Source organism: Ctenopharyngodon idella, chromosome 8 (assembly GCF_019924925.1).
Source record: "Ctenopharyngodon idella isolate HZGC_01 chromosome 8, HZGC01, whole genome shotgun sequence".
Taxonomy (NCBI): Eukaryota; Metazoa; Chordata; class Actinopteri; order Cypriniformes; family Xenocyprididae; genus Ctenopharyngodon; species Ctenopharyngodon idella.
The window spans coordinates 29,416,080-29,438,376 of record NC_067227.1 but is presented as its reverse complement, the minus strand read 5'-3'; the positions used below and the strand labels follow the sequence as shown (position 1 = coordinate 29,438,376).

Here is a 22,297-nt window from a genome sequence, read left to right as displayed (position 1 = left end):
TTTAAAATAAAAAAGTCAGTGGTTAAATTTTTCTTGATGGTATTAAAAATATTATTAATAATAATTATGGTAATATTATAGCTTTACTTTATAGATAAATATTTTTATAAGTATTCAAATATAGTGGTTATGTTTTACTTGATCTGATGCAAAAAAAAAAAAAATATATATATATATATATATATATATAAGCAGTAAACAAAATTCATCTCCATCAACATTCTAATAATCATGTTATTTTTTATTTTAGATTTTATTAAAGAATTTTTCAAATTTCTATGGGTGTCATGTCAAACTTTGGCTCTCTTTCAAATGTTTCATGTGAACTCACCTGACTGTCCAGTCCCAGCAGTAGCAGCATGATGAAGAACAGGGCAGCCCACACAGGAGCCACGGGCATCAGAGAAACGGCTTTAGGGTACGCTATGAACGCCAAACCGGGGCCTGCGGGGAGAAGAGAAACATGAGAGACGCGTCACCACGGGCTACAGGCCGCCCGCAACTCAGACACACATACACACGTACAGCACCAACGGAACAGAGAGAGACAGAACTGAATAAAAGAGAGAGTATGAGAGATAGAAGCACCTGGATGAGGTGAAACGAAGTGATAGCTCGTGGAAAAAAGGGGACGGGGGCATTTTATTTTTTCCTATTTTTTTTAATAGTTTTTTTTACTGCTCCTCTATATCGAAGGCAGGTTTTAATTAGCCATTTAGTTGTTATTAATGTCTAGCATTTGTTTATTTCAGTCTAATGCTTTTCACTGGAATGTAGTGTAGGCAGTGTCTCATTAGAGGCCTGTAAGTGCATGTTAATATTGAGGGCGTCTAAATCTACCAACATCATTAGTCATCTGCTATAATACTGGTAAGTATCACAGAACACAAATTTACAATACTGTTAGTTTATGGTCAGACAAATTTAAAAAGCTGGTTAAGTACAAATTTGAGTCTTGAGTTTGTCATATGAAACATTTGTAAGTTGTTGTGTGTCCTAAAATATAAAGTGACAAAAAATGAATAAATGTAAATGTAAACTAAACTGAGCTGATAATCAACTGACATGAATTTCTAAAATTAGCTGCTTATTAACTATTTTGATCAAAACAGAGGCAAAACTAAATACTTAAAGGGGTCATATCATACACTTTTATTATTTAATTAATTCCACCGATACAGTCGGTAAAGCTAAATAACCGTTGTTAAGTTCACAATCATGTTTTATGGGTTGTTTTTAGCTTTTGCTTTTAAGACTTCTATGTAAAAAGAGATGCAAAGTTTCTGCACTCACCATCCATCAAAAACAGCCTCTTTGTGAAACTTGAATTACACAGTGACAGATTTGTAAAAACATTTTTCACTGAAATGTGCTACTGTTCAGAAATGATCACTGATTGGTAATGTTGAGATTCTTCTGCTATACAAAACAAGAACAGCACATAGTTTAACATATTTCCTATATATTTTACTCTAGTTAGCTCTTCAGCTGTTTAGGAATAATAGTTTATATCATACGTTGTCATTATTACGTTATTATGACTGGATATAAGTGTCAATGATATATCAGTTGTGTTGAGTTCAGAATGAGTTCCTTTTACAGACTAGTTTTAATATGTTTTAAATGCTCTTTTTGGACTGGATTTTCAAAGTTTTCAATTAGAACTTGTCAAAAGATCATGTAAAATTAAATTTCTCATTATATGACCCCTTTAAGGAACTGCAGAGGTGGGATTTTCATACATTGCCAGTGATATATTGCCAATGTCATATATTTACATGACTTTACAACAAATAGGCCTATCACGATCATGAATTCTGTGCAGACAATTAAAGGGGCTATATGTGAAAATGTTCATATATTAATCGTTTTTTGCATTGCCAATTGCCAAAGCTTGTAATGAAACTTAAAATACGAGACCTTCCCTGACTTCCTAGGTTGTCTGTGAAAGCCTGTAGACTGATTTTTATGTAAAGGCCTTGGACGGTTTCGCAGGGAAAATCCAAAGGATGTGACGTTTACGCACTCTTCTGTTCAATGACACATGAAATGAATGCTTATACAATGTTCAGGATAATACCAAAAGAACCATTCTGTATTGTAATGTCAATGTGTCAAGCAAAGAAAAGGGATATAGCCAGAACTACAGGGCTTGACAATATAGACTGCCCGACTGCACAGGGCCAGAGGAAAGATGCTTGGGACAGTTGATGGAATTGTCACTTGCCCGATCGGGCCAGTGCTGCATTATCACAGAAGTTTATCATTTACACATGTTTTTAAGTCTGGTCAATTTAAACATTCAAATGATTTGAATGATTCAAACGCAAAAAGCCGCGAAAGAGAACTCTCGAATGCCCGAAAACAGCTCACGAGTACTGAATTGAGCTCTCTTTCGCGTCTTCTTGTGCTTGAACAAAAACATATACACAACAAAGTATGTCAAAATGCCCGTCTTGGTGAGTATTCGTTTAAACACTATCAATTATGTAAACAGATGAGAAAGAAAACGCATATGTAACAGTATATTGGATCCATGCATTCGGTCTTAAAGTGACAGCAGCCTAATATTCCTGCTGCCATCTGTGTTTTAATGTTAATCAAACAACATAAGACAAAGAGAAAGTCACTCACTGCTCTTGATTGAATAACTTTTGTAGCTTTAACAAAGATTAATCTATTCATTTATATAATTCATACTATATTTAATTATATTTTTATGTATTAATTTCAACGATATCTAAAATTTTGATGGCTTATTTATTAGAATACAATGTTACATGGGTCAAAACAACAACAACAAAACTTTTTATTTATTTAAATTTAGCAGAGCAAGTAAAAATTTTAACTACTGGCCCAACCGGCATTACGTATTCATTTAAAGGTCGCTCTCAGCAGTGTGGATGGCGTTGGGATGTTCATTAACAGTATATCGCTACAAAGGTATTTCCAACTTTTTACTTCTAAGCGAAAAACAAAAAAGGACTTTTCCGTGAGTATATCGGGGCCTTGGATCATGTTCAGTCTCTTGTGCGTTACGAGCACAAGCAATAGTTGCTGGCTGCAGTTCACTTAACGTCCACCAGTGTCGCTAATAAGAAGGGTTTCTGAATTCTACATATAGCCTCTTTAATTGTCATTCACATAATTGCGATTAGCAATTCAATTCTGTTGTGTTCATGTCACTTACAGTGTAAACCTAATATGTTATTGTTTTACTTGGAATCGTATATAATATAATAATAAAATTATAATAAAATAGGCCTATATATACTTTGATTCTGTAAAAATTAATATAATATAATATAATATAATATAATATAATATAATACCCACAAACCATCATTTAGTATGAGGGAAGACCTAACAGTGTTTTTTTTATTCATTAGCAAAATGTGATTGAAATTTAAACTGCACAATTATTGCGGTTATCTCAAATAACTGCGATTACATCGAATAATCACGATTGGATGATTAATCGATAATCGCGGCAGGACTAACAGTAAATATTACTTTTTTTATTTGATGGCTGATAAATCTAGCAAGATAGAGGGAAATTTAATGGAAATACAAGGTGAACAGCCAGAAGAAGGATGTGTCTTATATTAACATCAAGTGACTGTTCTATGAGATTCAACACTGAACTGCACTGAAGTTTTTGTGCTGACAAAAGTTTGGAGAATGTTAGTGCTAGACATTAGCATGTTTCTGTTGTGTTGGGGTTAAAACAGACTGAGTTTACAGCTTTTCCACACTTTGGCTTTGTCTCTCAAGATGGATGACCCTAAATGTGGAATGACGCTAGGCTACGCTGTGCATGTCGGGCCTGCCTGTGTCGGCAGACGCTCGTAGGTGCTGACTTTAGGGCTGGGCTGTAGTAGAGGTGTAAATGCTAACATTAGATATCAGAGGTTTACCTGCGTTGGCAGACTGCTCCAGGACCCCTCTTGAAATCGAGATGTGCACATCTCAAGAGGCAAAGTTCCTGGTTAAATAATCCTTAAATTAATACTTAAATAAAGCCAAAATATATAGAGATATAAATGAATATATATGAATCACAAGATATATATATAGAACGGGACTGAATACAATCAAGGAAAACTAGTCAAAGCATCAAATTTATGATGGGGAATCTGGTTCGCTTTCTAACTTTAACTGTCATCCGATTGTGTGCTGCAGGAAAATGAAAAATAAGAAAAAGCCACAAACAATGTGTCAATGGGTATCCTTCTCAAAGTTGTCTGGAAGTACAGCACATCACAACCCACTCGGACATCACAACACAAGCCCACTGACATAGAAAGGCTCATTTAGACCTTAGGATCGGTTTCTAAACATCATACTGACACAGACAACACACTAGAAGACAAGGACCAACACACACGCAGATGAGATTTCACACACACTCTCACTCATTCTTACACACATTCAAAACATGTCTGTGTGTGTGTGCATATGTGCGTTCTGGATGTATTCTTAAAGGGGTCATATCATTTTTTTCCCAGTTTATATTTATTTGTTTCATATTTTATTTCATCTTTTTTTATCAGTAGCCATAGTTTGGGTTTCCGATTTGAAAATCATTGAACTAAACTGAGCTGAATAATGACATTATTATCTTTTTAGAGCTGCTTTACAGCTGAAATTGTATTTGTTTCATAAATGAATACCTTTGCAACATTAATATATATATATATATATATAAAAAACATTTTATATTAATATCATTATTATTAATAGAACATTTTCTATTAATTAATATTTTCTATTTCTAGTAATATTTTCTAGTTTATTATAATAGTTATGTTTCCATCCAAAAGTGCTAATTTAACTTGTGCGCAAAATTGGAATATCACATAAAACATTTGCAAATAGAGCAGCGTTTCCATCTCATGTGTTCAAGAGAACAAAATCATCACTTCCTGAGAAACTGGAGCAAAATATTAGTAATAAAAATGGAAGTTGCTCCAATCAGGGAGGCAACTGTAGCTCTTTTGTCTTACATCATAAATGACTTGCTTCTCAGAGCGCACAGACGAAACACATGAAGCACTGTCATGTTATCTTGCGTTCGGATACTGGTGTTTGTGAACACAAAAGTGTGAGGAGGAAATTAAACCAAATCATTTTGATGACAAACTCTGATCCACTGGTTAGTCCAGTTATCTGATCACATTCTCTGTTGAGGCAAAGTCGTGACATTGAGGGATTTACTGAGTAAATGTGTTTCCATCATAGTTTATGCGCATGTCTTCTTTTCAGATGAAAAATGATCCGCCTCAATTGAGCATTTTTAGAATTTATGCGCATCTTGCCGTTTCCATCCAGCGTTTTTTATTCGACAACCCACAATTTACCCAAAAATAGGTGGATGGAAACATTGTGTAGCTGCTGCTATGCGACTTGACATGCTTAAATGTGATGTGTTTAAACCAGCCACAACTGTGACATTACCAGTACCAAGTACAAAAGTACTAAAATTAGAATGGATTACAGATTAGCAACTAATTTTGGCACCCCAGTGGCCGGATCTGTCAGATCTATTATGTTGAATTCAAAACATCAATATGAACATGAATATGAACTAGAAGCGGTGTTTACTTCATTGAGAAGAAATCGCAAGCTACATTCAATTTAATTTGCTAATATTTACATTAACATTAAACTTAACTTGCCATTATGAAAAGCCTAGTGAAAAGAGCAAGGACATGTGATCCCTTATGATTTGACCCCTTTATAACATGCAGTACACTGGTATGATATCACAGACACGTTCATGCCGCGATCCTATGAAAATTCATTAAATTCAAGGACGTGAGGGTCACTTTGTATGAAGTCAGTGGCATCTTGCCAGGTCATTTAAAAATATTATCACTTTATACAGTCTAGCTGTCTACTGAACAGTCTCTCCTTCAGGCTAAGAACATCCTGTCCTTTACTGAGGCTCAACAAACCAGTGCACTGCTTCTGTTCCACCGCAAGCTGAAACTGAATTTGATATGACAGTAATTTACCATGCAGTAGAAAGAGTAAATCAAAATGGAGCTCCAATGGAAAGCTGCACAATTTTAAACCAGGTCTATTGAGGTTTATATAGGGGGAAAAAAACTCTCGGATTTCTTTATACCCAACTCATATGCTTATGAGTTTAAACTATTTAATTTTGATTTCTGGGGCTAACTTTGGTTCACATCAATGTCATAATTTAAATTTCATGCCCAAAGATTTATTATGATATAGTTTAATCACTTTACTGATTAAAAATCCTGTTAAATGCACATGCATGCAGATGATGGGTCAATGGGTCAGTGAATCTAAAATTTCTATCAAATATTGTCTTTAGTTCTACAGAAAACACTGTTCAGAGCATGACGTGATGTTCACACATTTCTAACAGCCAGATTGTAAAATGTTGCTTATTAAAATCACTAGGTTGTGTTTTTTTTAAATCGAGAAATAATGGTATTAGCAAGCCGTTATTAAAGGAACAATATGTAATTTTTCACCACTAGAGGTCGCTTATTTAAAACAAAGGCGTAGCTTGATGATGCCTTGATTTCGCGGAATCATGGGAGGTGTTGTCCTCACGTCTACAGCCGGTGGAAAAGAATCCGACGGGAGTCGGGCAGAAATAATATTAAAGGATGAGCTAATGTATTAAAGATTTTTTAACATTACTGTATTATGAAGCAGGGTGTGGCTGAAAGCCGTTGGAGATTTTATTATGCCACAGACAAGCGCTTCCGCTTCTTCTGGTTATGCATATGTAGGGTAACGCAGTGCTGTTTTATCATATTAGATACATTTGAGTGTTGAAAGTTGTTATAGTGTTGCCCGGGTTCGCTCGGCGGCTGCTATGAGACACTTGTTGCACACTGCAGTAAGCTAGATTGATATTAGTCATGGTAAAACATGGTACTTGCGGTAAATTGAGCTATATAACATGATTAGTTTTCTGTCAATGAAGGTATTTAAACAGTTGCTCGCCAGTCTAATACAACACAAAATATATTAAAGTGTCTTTGGTGTTTCCATGGTTTCTACAAAATAAAACTGGAAATCGAGGTTAACGTGGGTATGATGTCATTGATAGGCGACGCACGGACACAGTCCGTGTCCTGGTTAAAATTGCTTATTTCTCTGGATTTAAACATTCTTGGAAACATCTTGGATAATGTACACAAAGTCAACAAAATATATAACATTCTTCTAGTGGTTTTTGGATATTTTAATCCAAAAATCTTACATATTGTGCCTTTAAGAGTCATTTTTTAATAAATCTTTAAAGAATTTAAATGTCATGAAATTAAATCTTAATTATGCTAATGTCCATGAGTCTATAGAAAAGTTATATACAGTATATACAGTTTGCTTTGAAACAATTTTCACTCAGAAACTGATTTAATTTCACATATAATTACCAAGAATCACACTGAATTAAACATGAAATTTTAAAGTAGAAAGACTGAAACAGAATTTTCTAGTAAAACATACTCCAATAACCTTTATTTTCTTTACTAAATTGTTTTTTTTACAGTGTATGAAGAAGATGGCTATAAAACATAAATGACCTTTAACTAACCGTCTAGATTCATGGTCATTATTCTTGATGAAATCAGTACAGAAACTTTGAATATTTGGTGGTTTCCCACATCTTCAAAGGGAGAAATGTTTATTGTGCGCATGTATTCTTTATGCACCAAGCTTTTATAAAGACATTTATGTATGTATTTCTTTTTTTGTAAAAAGACATGATTCTAGTGCCAATTCTGGAGGATAGTCATGTTATACTGATTATTAGTGATAACTTCACAGAAATCTAAGCGACAGAATGCCTGGTATTCACACTTTAAATGTGAAACATGTAGGCCAATGTGTTATGAGCTCCGCGTCTGCATGCGTAAGCGTCACAGAAGAGCATGCGGGGGGTTAAATTTATGCCGCATAGTATTAGTCTAGGCTGTGATGTCTGTTCATTTCTATTATGAATGATCAGTATTTCACTCTAGGTCAAATAAACATAAAATTAGACTTAAAATGGCAATAAATGTCTTTGCTTTTATGTGTGCAAATCAAGGTATTGCATTTTAGAAATCATGTAGTCCTCATAAAGTGTTTGTGTTCATGGAGGACAGCATATAGGAAGAAGACTGCACTAATTGTGATAGCAAAAGCTCACAAACATACGCACACACACACACACACACACACACACACACACACACACACACACACACACACACACACACACACACACACACACCTTCATTCAGAACAGACACATTAACATTTACTCACTCAAACACACACACACGCACTATCCCACCCAATACAAAAATAATGAGTGACATACAGCTGTGTTAATTTATGAACCATTATCTGTTATTTACCATTATAAACTTGCACACACAAAAACGTATGCATACACACACACACACACATAAAACAAACTGCTAATTGTCTGCTCCCTTTCACAGTAATATGACTAAGAGCAAATAGCATTGTATATAAATATAAACATGATCGTCATTTATATTCTGCTTTCAGTGATATTGTCAAACCAACAATAAACATTTATAGTAATACACAATACAAGCCACATATCACACTGCATTGAAATTCATTTACAATAGAATATCATCATCATCATCATATCACATATGTTCATGACTCACACAATGCATGTTTCAATCATTTTCAGCAGATCATTCTTGCATTAAATAGTATGTATCTCATAAATGATTTACAAGAACCAGCCCCAGGTCAGAAATGCATTCACTTATGTGCACTAAAAACAAGTCAAAGTGAATTATTGAACACCTGCATTAAGATGCATGTTGTTTCAGGCCTGGTACTAAGATCAGGGCTGGATGGCACACACATAAATATGCTTCAAAAATATACATTAGTTTGTCTTACTTTCCAATATAGTACATAATCTGTCACCTGTATTGAAGTAAATGACTGTAGACTCTTACCCGATTCAGCCACTTTAGAGATGTCCACACCTTGCTCAGATGCCATGAAACCCAAGATGGAGAAGACCACGAAACCAGAAAAGAAACTGGTGCCACTATTAATAAAAGCCAGAACAAAAGCGTCCCTGAGAAGAGAAGAAGAAAACATTAACTGCAGCTCAGTTGTGGCATGTGTTTTAATGCAGTCAGGTGGTTGTGTAACATATTTAGAGCATACACATGGATCATACACATGGAGACGCATTTAGCTGTATATACGTAAAAATGTTGTATCGTATTGACGTTTCGTCCAGATGAATCTGGAGTTTTGGGAGCCTGAAACCGCTATTTTTTAAAAACCGGGTCCCAGAGTGGATACATCTGAAAACGACACCCTTTCGTTTTTGTGTGTGCAGCCAATCCGTATATTTTGTGAAACGATAATGTCATCACCCCACGTCTCGACCCTAGTCAGACACCGCTACGTCACGTAACAGCAACAACAAGTCAAGTCAAGTCAAGTCACCTTTATTTATATAGCGCTTTTTACAATGTAGATTGTGTCAAAGCAGCTTTACATTGATAACTGGTACATTGTTTGGCTGCACAGCAGCTCTTAAAGAATAGTGTCAATGCAGGCAGATCAAAGCACTGTTGAATATCAAATGTCAAGTCAAGTGTCCCCAACTAAGCAAGCCAGAGGCGACAGCGGCAAGGAACCCAAACTCCATCAGGTGACATCAACAACAACAATGGCAGACTACATGCTTGTGTTCGTGCTGCAGAAGCTACTAAGCCTATTATCTTTACTAAAGTAAAGCTTTATTACTAAGCTTTACTAAAGTTTGTATACAGCGCGCAAGGTTTATGCGCATGCTCGAAGTCTTATTCTCCGTTTTTAGTGTATCTCTGTGGCAGAATTACAGCGCCACATACTGGCCTGGCATGTATACTACATTGTTTTGAGTCGGTTTCAGTGGTTTCGTGTGTACGCAGATATTTCTTGAGGAGCTCTGGCTTTGTGTGGATGTGGTCTTAATGAAGCCTATGTACTGAATACAATGTATTATAAATGTTATAATGTTTATGCATTAAAATGCATTCATAATGTATAATAATAATGCCACCTTATAGTCAATTATATCTACCTTAAGATATCTACTCAAAGTTCTACAGAGTATAATGCATTAAATAACATGATTTCATGTGGGATATCATGCACTTTATACATTAATAATATATAAAGTAATATATATAAATGAAGAAGAAGATGCTATGTTAGCCACTTGACAAAATAATGTTTTTCTCTGAGGCATAAAAACATGGTACTCGTGGAAAATCAGAATCAGTAAGACTGAACGTGTTGAGCTATAATTAGTTTTCTGTCTATAAATGTATCTAAACAGTTGTTCCCTTGTCTAATAAAACATAATATATTAAAGCATCTTTGGTGTTTCCATGGTTTCTACAAAATAATACTGGAAATTGAGGGTAACGCAGGTATGATGTCATTGATAGGCGTGTCCTGGTTATAATTTCTCTAGATTTAAACAATCTTTTAAACATCTGGGATAATGTAAGTACACAAGCCAACAAAATATATAACATTGTTCTAGTGTTTTTTGGATATTTTAATCCAACAATCGTACATATTGTACCTTTAAATAAAAAAAAAAAATCCCAGATGTTCAATGTATATATAACCAGCCTAAGTGCTTTGTACATTAAAGTCAAAGCAAAGAACTGATTCAGTGCATCTGGTTGCTCATGTATGCAGGACATTTGAGATCGATTAAAGTGAGAGGCTGTTTGCTCTTTGCTAGCCACACAGTCTAGCTTCTTATAAGACAAGGTCAGGGCTCTCTGATTGGGTGAACATACTAGACACAACGTCTTTCGAAAAGAAAACACGTTGGTTCAGAAAGATCGCAAGACGGCATAACAAAATGTGTCCTTGTCTCTTCAAGGCTGTGATGGAGGCTTACTTATAGCAGTCATTGTTGAATCGGTTATAGCTGCCGAGGGCAGTGAGGGCTCCGAGCCCGATAGCGTAGGAGAAAAAGATTTGAGTACCAGCATCGATCCAGACCTGAGAAAAACAAAAAGAGTAATGACAGTCAGACAGACAGATCCACCTCTGAAATGATTATCAAGCTCAAAGTGGCTCCAGGTGCTCTGGAGCGAGACATAAAAAGTCAAGTTTAAAACTGCTTAGAAACAGTATTAAAGTATTGTGTATAGTAGAGGGAGAAACGTAAATAAACGAAGAAAAAGGGAAGCGTATTGAATTACATTTACATTATTTTGGATAAAAGCAGATGATTTCATCCAAAGAGAGATATGAAGCTAAAGGAGAAAACTACAAGTCTCACCTGTGCCTCTCCTAGCTTAGACCAATTAGGTTTGACATAGTACATGATCCCATCATAAGCTCCGGGAAGAGTAACGCCCCTCACAAGGAGAATAATCAGGACCACATACGGGAACGTGGCAGTGAAATACACAATCTGTGAAAGACAAAAACAAGAAACACACTCAAGTTAACTGATTTCATTACATATAACTCGCTGCTTAGCTTAGGCTTTAAAGGGTTAGTTCACCCAAAAATGAAATTTCTGTCATTAATTACTCACCATCATGTCGTTCCAAACCCGCAAGACCTTCGTTCATCTTCAGAACAGAAATGAAGAAATTTTTGGTGAAATCTGAGAGCTTAACTACCACTTTGATGCTTCAAAACTTCTTAAAGAGATCGTAAAACTAATCCATATGAATTAAGCGGTTTAGTCCAAATTTTCTGAAGAGACTCGATCGCTTTATATGATGAACAGATTAACAACATGATTGAAATGAACAGATTTTATCTTCAGAAAATTTAGACTAAACCGCATATGGATTAGTTTTATGATCTCTTTATAACTTTTTTTGAAATGTCAAAGCGTCAATTGCGTAGCTGTCTACGGAGGCACAGAAAGCTCTCAGATTTCATCAAAAATATCTTCATTTGTGTTCTGAAGATAAAGGAAGGTCTTACAGGTTTGGAACAACATGAGGGTGAGTAATTAATGACAGAAATTTCATTTTAGGGTGAACTAACCCTTTAACTTATTTTCATTTGCTAAGGCTATTACTATAATATTGCTAATACTGGGGTATTTGAAGCATAAGCATTAACTTTGCCATAAAACATCATAGTAGCCTATTTGATTAGTCTAATTTTGATTATTAGATTAATGACTTAAAAATAGTGCAGAATCTGCATCAAAATGAAGTACATTTTTTGCAAAACTTTTATTTGTTATATATTTTTTCAAATCCTAAAATCTTTTATTTCCAAGTTGAAATAAAAAACATTACCTATAACTTGCTGCTTACGGTTCTAGCATAATAGTTGCATTTGCTAAGGTTATTACTATTAATACTGCTGATATTTTAGTGGGGTATTAAGCATAAGTATTAAACTCTGCCACAAACTCATCCTTGCTTCGCATTTGCAACCGATATCACAAATCGTGTTTGTTGAGCAGAGATAAGCTATTATTTCTCGAAAAGATCAGAATTACCAAAACACCCTAGCAATGACCTTGCAACATCCTGGCACCCACCCACAACATGGTGTTGCATGAGAAAGCACCGCTCATATGCAAAAAAAATTAAAAATCACATTTTTGACAATCATATGTTATTTTCAGTGATTAATAAACGTCCTTGTTTGCTGAATGATTTTGGCAGTCGTTTACGTGCATTTAAGAGCATTTGCTAGACTGATTGTAGAAAGCCACATAAAATCCAGATAACATAATCTAGTTCAAGCCAATATTATCGGTAGATTTATATCAGGGAATTTGCTGCAGTGCATCTCTAAAATACTTTTTTTATCTCTCTTGGGTCTCAGCAAAGACAGTGTTAGTCACATGCTGAGCATTCTGTCATGTGAAAAAGCTGAGAAGCATGTACCACACGTCTCACTGCCTTCTGTTATCAGATCATTGCTGATTTTCTTTAGCAAGGAGAGGTTTATTGATTCAGTGGCCGGGTCCAAACGGTGTGAACTTTGAACTCCGACGATACGAGACGGATTGTTATCAGGGAGCATTTAAATGAGACCTGCTCATTCCATGTGTTGCTGGTTTATGGACTTGGCTCACAGTATGTTCTTATGAGGCTGGCAGCCTTCTGTAATTGCTCCACATAGACACATAAAAGTAGGACAGCCATTCTAGATCAAGCCCATCACATTAAAGCACGCCGCTCAGCCCTAGCTCTTCACAGACTTCAATTGTTCTTTCAAAACTCTCTTCTGAATTCCCTCAGGAAGGCGAGCTCAACTCATAAAGTACATTGCTGCCCAGTTACAGCAAAAACACGGTCACTGTTTATGACGGGCTGTGGATAGCAAGAGCTTTTTGAATTCTCCACGTCATTCTGACATCTTTGTCTGTCCACAGTCCAGAGCACCATGTCATCTCTAGTAGTCCTGACAAGAACAATAATAAATCCTGACATATAAATGAAAAACACCCTCAAACACATTGGTCAATAATAAATGAATTGAGAAATTCACTGGCCATATAAAATACAGTAAAACAGTAGTATTGTGAATTACAATTACAATTAAAAACAACTTTTTTCTATTTTAATTTATCTTAAAATGTATATATATATATATATATATATATATATATATATATATATACAGTCAAACCAAAAATTATTCAGACATTTTTTATATTTTTTATATATATTTTTACTAGTGGGTTCAGGACACTATAGTTCATTTCTGTAAGTGAGGATACCAAAATAAAGTAAACTGTGACATATTATACCTAAAAATTCTTCATACACTGGACTACCAGTAAAATTGATAAAAATTTGAAACCAAAAATTAGTCAGATACTTTGACCTGACCATGTTTTGCTTAAGTTTTATCTGACATAATTAAGATTAATTTTTTCTGACACAGTTTGTATTAATGAATGAAATGTTCAAGGTGTCTGAATAAATTTGGTTTGACTGTGTATATGTATATGTATGTATATATATATATTTTTTCTTTTGATAAAAATAATATAATAATATTAATATATATATATATTACAAGTATATGTTTTAATACAACAAAATTAAAATATATATTGTTTATTTATCATAAAAATAAATATAATTTATTTTGGGGCCAGTAAGATTATAATGTTTTACATAAATTACTACTTTTATTTAGCAAGGATGCATTAATTTGATCAAAAGTGTTAGTAAACATATTTATATTGTTACAAAAGATTTCTATTTCAAATAAATGCTGTTCTTTTAAACTTTCTATTTATCAAAGAATCCTGAAAAAAAAATGTGTCACGGTTTCCACAAAAATATTAATACAAGAAATGGTTCTTGAGCATCAAATCAGCCTATTACAATTATTTATAAAGGATCATGTGACACTGATGTCTGGAGTAACAGTGAAAATTCAGCTTTGTCATCATAGGAAAATATATAATAAATTATTAAAGTTATTTAAATTGCAATTATTTTTCACAAAAACAGTTTTTACTGTATTTTTGATCAAACTAATGCAGTCGTGGTGCAGTCGTCCATTCAAAAGTTTAGGGTTGGTAAATACAGAACTATACTTTTCTATCTTAATAATGGACAACATAGAATTAGCTGTCTGATGCAAAAATAAACACTCCTACCATAACTCTGTTACCAGCTCTGACTTTAAGATTCAGTCCATGCTGCTTTCAAGTGTCTATAAAGATGCAGAAATAGACCTGAACTAAAAATACTGTCAGTAAACAAACTCTGTTCTAATTCCCATGAGGCCTGTGAATCTGGGGTAATCTGCCGCTTAGTATTTGTCCCCCGTAATAAATAATCAGATTCTGAAATAGCCAATTAGCTCACTGTAACACTGGCTTATTGTGTGTGTGTGTGTGTGTGTGTGTGTGTGTGTGTGTGTGTGTACGTCAGTCATCTGAATGAGCTTGACTCAACGCTTACTCACAGTGTCCTTTCCATCAATGAAATAGGAAAAACACAAGTTGGCAACTAAATATTTAACTAAATAAACAAGTTTAAATAACCTACTTTCCATTATTTACCTTCTTTAACTGTTTACTAGAAACACTAAGTCCTGCTTTGAGTACACAGGAGTAACACAGCAGACTTTAGAACAAAACAAACCATGTTTGTAATACGAGGATGACCTTCTACACAGTAATACGCAGCAGAAATAAAATGAAGTAATTATATCACTAAGGGTTCACATGATCCCGCCTCCCAGAGAGAGAATATGGCTGTTGGCCATTTGTACGAGCACCTTATCACGTCCCACTGCAGACACCCGCTCGTGACCGACCAATCTCAGAGTGCCTCCCTGACAAGGCACTTTGTAATATTTCCCGCCACACCCCCATGGCAAATAATGTTGCTATGGCTACCTTTCTGCCTCACTTCAGCACTACTATAATAGAGCAGCAGTGGGTGGAGCTATGCGAATCAAGGTTACACAAGAAAGTCACATTGCACTTGAGCTAAACAACCTGGGAAATTAAATAAGATGCATAAGATGCAGTGTTTGACATCATATTTTTATGAATTTATGTGCAGCATAAGATAAGATTACATAAGAACATATGAAATGTCCTGCAGAGTGAATTAAAGTTAATTAAAGTTTCAGATTAGATAAAAATGTTGGATTCAATGGGCTGTTTGAATTACAAAACACTGAAATTACTAGGAATATATGCTCTGTTCCAAAACATAGTGAGGTGCTTCCTGATGTGAAAACGGTTACAGAAGATCCAAAATGATTATTTGTGAAGAAGGCAATCCCATAACTGCAACAAGCACTGCAAAATGTGCAAAGACTAAGTTAAATGGCCTTTACCAAAAAAGGTAAAAACAACGATGTCGGACGATTTTGAAATTGGAGTTTTTCGCCCTGCCACGGTAGTTCTGCCTACGTCACGCGTGACCATTCCAACGTGATTACGTAATGCGTGGCGCATCGCAGAGCAGTGCAAGACGAGCATTTGTGGTTAAATTTTTTTTATTTTTTTTTAGAAAATGATTGTTTCGCTAGATTAGACCCTTATTCCTCGTCTGGGATCGTGTAGAGCCCTTTGAAGCTGCATTGAAACTGCAATTTGGACCTTCAACCCGTTGAAGTCCACTATATGGAGAAAAATCCTGGAATGTTTTCCTCAAAAAACATAATTTCTTTTCGACTGAAGAAAGAAAGACAATAAACATCCTGGATGACATGGGGGTAAGTAAATTATCAGGAAATTTTCATTCTGAAGTGAACTAATCCTTTAATGCATCCTTGCTGAATAAAAGTATGAATTTCTTTCAAAAGTAAAACATTACTGACCCCAAACTTTTGAACGGTAGTGTGTATTTAAAAATATAGTAGCTTGTAATGTATCTAGTAATTTTTCCAAAGAGTAGGTAGCTTGACTGTAGTTTAAGTGGCTAGTAGCTTCCCCAATACTAGTTAACAATGAGCTCTGACTGTTACGTAACCAAGCTTAAGATGTAGTGCAGGTATCTGATTCTCTGCTGTCCATGTGACTGCTTTTACCTCTCTTCAACCCACACAAGATTCACACATGTAATGAGAAGCACTAAAGAAAGAAAGAGTGTCCTCACCTTTCCTGTTGACTTCACCCCCTTCCACACACAGAAGTAAACCATCACCCACACGGCCAACAGACACAGCGTCAGTTCCCAGTTCATGACGCCTGGCTGGTCCAGCCCATCCGAGATGTTCAGAACCTTGTTCCTGAGATGGAGAAAGACGTTCATAAATGAAAGCACTGTATAGCGCTCACAAAGCTTTGCTTCATTGCAGTTTTTATTTTTAATTTATTTAATTCATAACTACCTAACTCACATGTAGCTTGAAAGTGATGACTTTCCAGAGTTGTATAGTCTACTGTCACTGATGACATGAAAACTAACCATGAACCGTTTTGAACGGTCAATCCATGTGCTCTGTAAACAGATGTCCTTCCAAATCTGAGATTTCACCTTGCATAGCCAATAATATGAAATTCATAAACCTCATACACAGATCCAGATTGTACAGGCAGCACCATGTGACTAAATGTAATACCACAGGTTCATTATAGGCAGAAAATGAATAACGTGTTTAACCGGCTCTGACATGTGGGATTTATTAACAGTAAAACAACCAAGTCCAAATAAGAAATGCAAGTTAAATTTTAACAACAATAACAATGCATAAATCTTGTCAAGAGTGGTTCTTACATAAAAGGCATTTTGAATATTGCAGAGAGAATGAATGAATGAATGGCTTAAAAAAACAATCACTCACTCCCAGAATTCAATAATAGGGGAACGCCCGTTAGCAAGCTCTTCGCACGTCAGGTTGCCATATGTGGAGTTGACAATGGTGCCGTTCAGGCAGTCGCCGTGGCGGAAGATCTCGATGCAGTTCTCTGTGTTCCATGGGTTGTCGCAGGTGGACCAGGGCAGCGGGGAATTGAAGGACTTTATGAAGTAATAGAAACCCCAGGCAAGTACCATAATGTAGTACGTGTTACAGAAGAACACAATCACCATGGAGGCATAGCCAAGTCCTAAAACAAACCAGTAAAACACAGTATGAAACAGCATTCAAAATGCATTTAACTTAAATCAATTAAAAATAAACCCTTCAGCTGAACAGTATCCCTTACATAACATGTACTGATGAATCATGCATTCAGGCAGTAAATAGAGTTAAATTTGATTACATGTTGTCTTTAAACTACAGAATGAGGCAAAAATATATATAAGAGCATCCATAATTGTAATAATATATTTGTACCCTTTTTGTGATAAAATATGTTTATAATTTTGAAATATATCAGAATACAAAGTCTAGATATTATGTGATATAGATATTTTGTACTGATGATATTAGGTGATATTATTATATATTATAATAATATATATAATAATATACAGTATATTATGTAATAATTATTATAGTATTATTCATATTATAATAATACTATTTTATAATACTATATTATAGATATTGTAATATTTTATACATTCATATAAAATATTGTATTATATATAACATTTATGTATAAACAATTATTTATGTATTATTAAATACAAAATATTATTATATATAAAATAGCATTTTTGTAATTTATTCTGCTTTAATATAATATAATATAATAATATTATTATAGATATTCTAATATTTTATATATAAATATAACATATTGTATTACATATAACATTTATGTATAAACAATTATTTATGTATTATTAAATACAAAATATTATATATAAAATAGCACTTTTGTAATTTATTCTACTTATATAATATAATATAATGCTATTATTATAGATAATATAATACTATTATTATAGATATTATAATATTTTATATACAAACACAAAATATTGTATTATATATAACATTTATGTATAAACTATTATTTATGTATTATTAAATACAAAATATTATTATATATAAAAGCATTTTTTTATTTATTCTACTAATAAATTAAATATAATATAATAATTTATTAGTAAATATAATATAATATAATGTAATATAATATAATATAATATAATATAATATAATATAATATAATAGGATTAAAATTATAATAAATTTTATAAAATAAAATTAAATAAAGAATGCATGTGCAATGTTTTAAGGGACAACCTAAAATAGTATCATAACTAAAAAAGTAAGGTAAAGCATAAAGATAGAGCAAACCTTTAAAAAGAGGGGCAATGTTCCACACATTGATGCTTCCAGCCTTCATAAACTGACCCAGCGCTATCTCCAGGAAGAATATCGGAATGCCTCCCAGAAATATGAACAACACATAGGGAATGAGGAACACTCCTGTGAACACACAGCAATAGAGACAGAGAGAAATGTTAAAGAAAACACGGAATGTCAGCGGTGATAGCCTAGTGGTTAGTGTGCCAACATATGGCGCAAATGCGTTCACGGCGACCCGAGTTCGATTCCCCTCTCGAGGTCCTTTGCCAATCCTGCCCCCCTCTCTCTGCTCAATGCTTTCCTGTCTGCTCTCTACTGTTCTCTCCAAATAAAGGCACAAAAAGCCCATACATATAACTTTAAAAAAAAAAGACAACATGGAATGACATTCACACCCCATGTAAATTATTGCATTTTGATGAAAGAATAGGAATAATTGTTAGATTAACATGCATTGATGAATCGTTCACAATAAGACAAGAAATGTGTAGTAAAGGCTCGATTTGAAGGTCAAACACTTTATATGAAATTCAAAGAATTGCATTTTCGATTCATTCTAGTCACAAGATGTCATAATGTACCAATAAAATAATACCTAGAAACATAAACCGAGGTCTCATGATGCATATAATGCCAATTAACCCCAAAAAACAACGCAGTATTGCATTTTACACATCTTCAAAGTATTACAACACAGGTGACCATTTTAACTGAGGGAATTATCTGCTATTTGTGCACAACACCATCACATGTTGGCACGTCAGCTAGGATTTGACTGCTGCTGGCCGCATTAGCATTCATCATGCGGTCTGTGCGGCAGCACACTGATGCGTCGGCAGCAATAAACCTTCGCTCGACTGATCTGAGATTGACAGCCACAGTAGCGGCTTAGGGAGGGGGGTTGGTCGCCGGTGTGATGCAGATTATCCACTGAAAACCGTGCTGGCATGCTCAATGAAAGTCTTGATGATGTCACCTGCCACTCATCGCCGAGGTGACTGCGGGGGAAGATGGGTGCGTGCGACAGACAGAGGGGAAAAAAAGGATGCGATGGAAAAAAAGGCAGAGTGGGACGCCGTTATACAAAACGACACGCTTACGTAATGCTAGCTCTGCAGGCTAGCGGATACACAGCCAATTTAGAACGAATACAAGCCAGATAACCTAAAACAATAAAATAACAGCAACTCCTGCAGCTAATTTAAAACACTGATATGAATGAAGTGGCTTCTTTGGGAGCACTGCCCAGTTTCCATTCAGAAAACAACAGCTTCTGTTGGACTCGTGACTCAGAAAGAAGCCTTTGATGAACTGCCTACAGAAGGAAGCACCGAACACAATGTGCTGCACAGATCTTCAGACCGCAGCCGCTATGTGAGTGTATTCCTCTGTGAAAAAAGAGGAAAATATGCATATGTGGGCTAGTGTCGGGTTCATTTGCAAACAAAAGAGAACACCATGGCAATGCCCCGTGAGCGGATGATGCATGAGAATGTGACTGCGGGTCAATGCGTGAACACGTACTCAGCTAGAGCGGAATAAAACAAGCGTGACTCACACACACACACACACACAGTCTTGCGCGTACTGCAGTAGCTGACGTTGTGCGCATAGATCACTTGACTCTGTATCAGCGTGCGCTCATTATTATGCTCTCAGAAAAGTGAGGAATCTTTTCAGCTCTTTCTCTTTTAATGCATAAGACCAGGTGTTCCATTGCTAATGATGTCTACTGATATAATTCAAGAGGAATTAGGTGGCTTATAATCATAATCCCACATTGGGATTGACATCTTCCCAAAATGTAATACTATTTGATAATCACACATTGCCATTTTGACGTATTTTGATCAGCGAACTTAAGCAGAAGCTCAATCGAAACTGCTTGACACGCGAGAATGAACCTCATTGGTTCTCGCAGAAGCTCAAACGTGCTTAGTAACACACGAGAACAAACCTCATTGCTTCTCGCACATCAAGCAAACATGATTGAGCTTCCGTTTACCATATCTGATGTGCGAGTTGATGAATGTTTATATGTAAATAAAAGCCTAAATACAATCTGTTCCCATATAAAGCGATCGAGTCTCTTCAGAAAATGTGGACTAAACCGCTCAATTCATATGGATTAGTTTTACAATCTCTTTATGAACTTTTTGAAGCGTCGAAGTGCTAGTTGCGTAGCTGTCAATGGAGGGACAGAAATCTCTCAGATTTCATTAAAAATATCTTTGTGTTCTGAACATGAATGAAAGTCTTACGGGTGTGGAACGACATGAGGGTGAGTAAAGGATAATTTTTGGGTGAACTAACACTAATAAAAAGTGGCAGCATGATTTATGATGTACTGATCATGATGCTAACATTAGCAGAGCTCTTATGAATACATCTAACATGCTGTCAAGCTAATATCTTGCTTTATATGGAATACTTGATTCTGAAACGACATTCAGCTTTCAAATATGTCTAAATAATGACCGTTGACCACAGAAATTCTGTATTAACAAAGACTTTATACTGTATATAGAAAGACGGTGCACTCGTATTATTATGAATGGGAGAAAGTGCAACGTGCAATATGGCGGAATAAGTTCCGCCCTCTAAATAAGAGCCAATCGCCAATTGGTAAAGTCAGCGCATCACTGCAGCTGCCGTTAGAAGCTCCGGTTCCTATAGAAACAGTCAGATGCGCGCTTCCTATAGAGACACGCACTTAGGACTGTGCGTGCACATTAGCTTGATCCAGCCTGAAAAATGACGTTTTTTGTCATGATTCGAGGGTTTAGAAACAAAATTTATGAGACAGTTTTTCAGATTTCATTGGTGATTTTATATATGAAATTTAATCAAAAGCATGGCGAATAGTTTTGGAGAATTTGATGTTTCCCCATTCAAAGAGATAGGAGCTGCACTTGCATGCCCAAGAGGCGTTTCAAAGATGACCGTCGAGTGAAATGACTTGTCTTAAAGGGACTTTGTTATTAAGTGGCTGCCTACTTATGTTTCATACATAGTTGTGGTGTTCTGTCTCTCTGCAGCGTCTACACATTTGCTAATAAAATATAATCAATATTTCATGTCCGTTTATTTACTTATTTGCTGAGTAGCCACATAATAATTCTGGATCATGTTCTATTAGCTGCTCGTTATCACCAAATAAACCCTGTCAGAGTATTTTGTGATAATGACTGAACACTGACTGTACATTATCCCTTACTTAACTTTCACCAGCTCAAGGCAGCCACATCAGGTGTGGTGAAAATATGTTAAGCTTTCTATTCTGGATGGGCTAAAAATGCATTGAGAGTTAGCGATCGCAGCAGTGCTGAATCCTGTTTGCCAGTTAGCCAAATTGCAGTGTGAAGCCCAGGTGAGCAGTTCGCATCATCCTGTAAATCACACCCAAGAAGTGTTTTCACTCCTTTCTAAAAAGCAGGTCTTAAAACACAGGCAGAACTGAATTGCTTCTTGGGAAATGAGGGGAAGCTATAAATATAGATTCCCACACCTCCCCCCTTACAGAACAGATGGATATGGACGCTCTATCAACACATATGGCTCAGTTCAGTCAGAAGCC

General features: G+C 35.3%; 1 protein-coding gene across 4 annotated transcripts in view; it reads right to left on the bottom strand.

The window, feature by feature from the left end:
• The window catches only part of slc6a8 (solute carrier family 6 member 8), a 43,199-nt gene that overhangs the window by 9,671 nt on the left and 11,231 nt on the right, over window positions 1-22,297 (bottom strand). For 2 of the 4 annotated variants that reach the window (XM_051902550.1, XM_051902551.1), the window contains exons 2-8: window positions 18,709-18,840; window positions 17,299-17,563; window positions 16,611-16,743; window positions 11,333-11,467; window positions 10,946-11,049; window positions 8,982-9,106; window positions 332-444 (exon numbers count right to left, since the gene is read on the bottom strand). In XM_051902550.1, the coding sequence (XP_051758510.1) occupies window positions 332-444; window positions 8,982-9,106; window positions 10,946-11,049; window positions 11,333-11,467; window positions 16,611-16,743; window positions 17,299-17,563; window positions 18,709-18,840 (1,007 nt within the window). Of the gene's footprint in view, window positions 1-331; window positions 445-3,917; window positions 3,986-8,981; window positions 9,107-10,945; window positions 11,050-11,332; window positions 11,468-16,610; window positions 16,744-16,854; window positions 17,000-17,298; window positions 17,564-18,708; window positions 18,841-22,297 lie in introns of those variants that run through there. The other 2 variants (XR_007931217.1, XM_051902552.1) reach the window with 2 other exon arrangements.